This window comes from Canis lupus, chromosome 3 (genome assembly GCF_003254725.2).
Source record: "Canis lupus dingo isolate Sandy chromosome 3, ASM325472v2, whole genome shotgun sequence".
NCBI classification, from domain to species: domain Eukaryota; kingdom Metazoa; phylum Chordata; class Mammalia; order Carnivora; family Canidae; genus Canis; species Canis lupus.
Genome location: NC_064245.1, coordinates 31195511 through 31198302, shown reverse-complemented (window position 1 = coordinate 31198302; position 2792 = coordinate 31195511). Strand labels below are relative to the sequence as shown.

At 41.4% G+C, this 2792-nt stretch overlaps 1 protein-coding gene across 1 annotated transcript; it reads right to left on the bottom strand.

Annotated features, from left to right (window-relative positions):
• Nucleotides 1–715: 715 nt before the first annotated feature.
• LOC112674915 (olfactory receptor 6C3) lies at nt 716–1652 on the bottom strand. Its single transcript, XM_025471343.2, is given in 2 exon segments — nt 716–1177; nt 1179–1652. Coding segments are annotated over 2 exon segments (936 nt in total).
• Between the last annotated feature and the right edge of the window lie 1140 nt (nt 1653–2792).

The following is a 2792-nucleotide window of genomic DNA, read 5'->3' as shown; positions in this document are numbered from 1 at the left end:
AGACTCTAGAGAAATATAGATACATCTGACAAATTACTCAAAATAACTGTCATACAGGGGCTCAAAAATTAGAAAAGTGACAGGTGTTTTAGTTTTATTGCATTTGCTTCAAATCTTTAACAGATATCAATATTTTTTCAAAAATGAGAGAGAAATAGAAATTCTATAAATAGTACTCAATATCATGATCGATATTTACCTCGTAATATGCACTAAATTTCGCAAAATATATTATGCTCTGTACTTAAAGTGTAATTCACAATGACTTAGGATTTCTAAGGACTGAATTTAATATACAATAGTATAGGGAGTATAGATTTTTTAAATGTTAAGAGATCACCAAAAACATCTGGAAAATTCACAAGAATCACACATGAATTTTGAAACTATAAGGGACTTTAGAGACGTTTATTAACAAAATTAACACTATTTTTTACATTGTGCTATACAGTATGCCTTATAGAAATACATTTCATTTCCATAAAACTTTGTAGGAGAAATAAAGCTTTCCATACTTTACAATATGTCAATAAACATGTATTGGAGAAACACGGGTATGGAAGTAGAAAAAATGGGTGGGCACCTATTAAATAATTACAAAGTGGCATATAAGAGACTAGAAGAAGAAGCATACCAACTTAGATATTTAGGAATGTCAAGATTTTACCTAGTTACTCTTTAGAGTGTCTTTTTTTTTTTTGCCAGAAGAAATGTTTCATTTACTTGAAGAAAATACTACTTTATGGACCATATCTTTGAAAGCTTGTTTTACTTGCTGGTTTCTCAGAGTGTAAATAAAAGGGTTCAGCATGGGGGCAACAGAAGTATTGAGAATAGCTACTCCTTTGGTCAATGATGCCCTTTCTTTTGCAGAGGGATTAGCATACATAAATATACAGCTCCCATAAGAAATGGAAATGACAATCATATGAGAAGAACATGTGGAGAAAGCCTTTTTTCTCTGACTGGCAGATGGGATTCTCAAAATAGTTCTGATTATATACAGATAAGATAAAATCACCAAGGCCAAAGTGAATAGCAAGGCAACTAAATCAAAGTAGAAACCAATTACCTCTAGGAGCCACGTATCTGAACAAGACAGTTGTAAAAGGGGAAAATAGTCACATGCAAAGTGGTCAATGACATTGGAAGCACAGTAATTCAGCTGGAGTAATAAGCATAAGGGGTGGGAAAATGGTCAAGAACCCACCGAGCCATGCACAGAGCACAAGTAGAGTGCAGACCTTCCTGATCATGATGGTGGTGTAATGAAGGGGCTTGCAGATGGCAACATAGCCGTCATAAGACATGGCAGTGAGAATGTAAAATTCCATCACCCCCATTAAAATAAAGAAAAACAGCTGGACTGCAGAGTCGTTATAGGAAATAGTCTTATCCCTGGTGATAATTGCCCCCAGAAATCTAGGAATACATACAGTTGTAAATAAGATTTCTAAGAAAGAGAAGTTTCGGAGGAAGAAATACATTGGCGTCTGTAGATGAGAGTCCACCAAGGTTAGGGTGATGATAGTCAGGTTTCCAGTGACACTTAGTAAGTATGTGACGAATAAGAAGAGGAAAATCACAATCTGAAGGTCAGGATCATCAGAAAGGCCTAGCAGGACAAACTTGGTGATCACTGTGTGATTCATTTCTTTCTCTCTCTCCTTTTCTTCTTTTAAAGATATTTAGGTGGCAAGAGTATTAAAGGGAGGAGATGGAATGTATAATTCATGATTATCAATATCACCACCATTGATACAATTGTAAAATATATTCTATAATCCATGCTCATCTTAATTTCTTTTGTCTGTCTTGTTTGCATTTGATTATAATATGTATTTGCATGTTCTGTCTTATTTATTGGTTGTCTTATCTGAAATATTGCAGTTGATGTTTAGAAATTTTCATGCAATTACTCACATCATTGAAAAATGGTAAAATCAGTACTTCTTGCTTTATCCAATTTATGTACTTCATTGTATTTTTGTAGAAAAATTATGAAAAATACGCACCTTGGAAGAGGGGCAAGATGGCAGAAGAGTAGGGTCCCCAAACAACCTGTCCCCACCAAATTACCTAGATAACCTTAAAATTATCCTGAAAATCTATGAATTTGGCCTGAGACTTAAAGAGAGAACAGAAAAAAAAAAAAAAAAGTAAAAAAATTAAAAAAAAAAAAGAGAGAACAGCTGGAATGCTACAGTGAGAAGAGTTCGCGCTTCTATCAAGGTAGGAAGACCGGGTGGGGGAAGAAATAAAGAAACGAAAGGCATCCAAGGGGGAGGGTCCCCGCGAGGAGCCGGGCTAAGGCCAGGGGGAGGGGCCCCGCGAGGAGCCGGGCTAAGGCCCGGGCGAATGTCCCCAGGACAGGAGAGCCTCGTCCCGGAGAAGCAGGAGCTGCACCAACCTTCCCGGGCAGAAAGGGGCTCGCAGGGAGTTGGAGCAGGACCCAGGAGGGCGGGGATGCCCTGGGGCTCCCTGGGACAGTAACAGACACCTGCGCCCCGGGGAGACTGCGCGGAGCTCCCTAAGGGCTGCAGCGCGCACAGCGGGACCCGGAGCAGCTCAGAGGGGCTCGGGTGGTGGCTCCGCGGAGGGGGCTGCGGGGCCGGGAGCGCAAATCCAACAGTGCAGGCCCAGGAGCACAGGGCGCCGGGACACAGCCCAGGATCCGGCCTCCCCCCGGGACAGGCAGAGGCCGGGACGGCCCAGGACAGCAAGGACGCTCCTGCCCGGAGCTGAGCAGATCAGCGGCCAGCCCCAAAGCCTCCAGGCCCTGCAGACGGAGA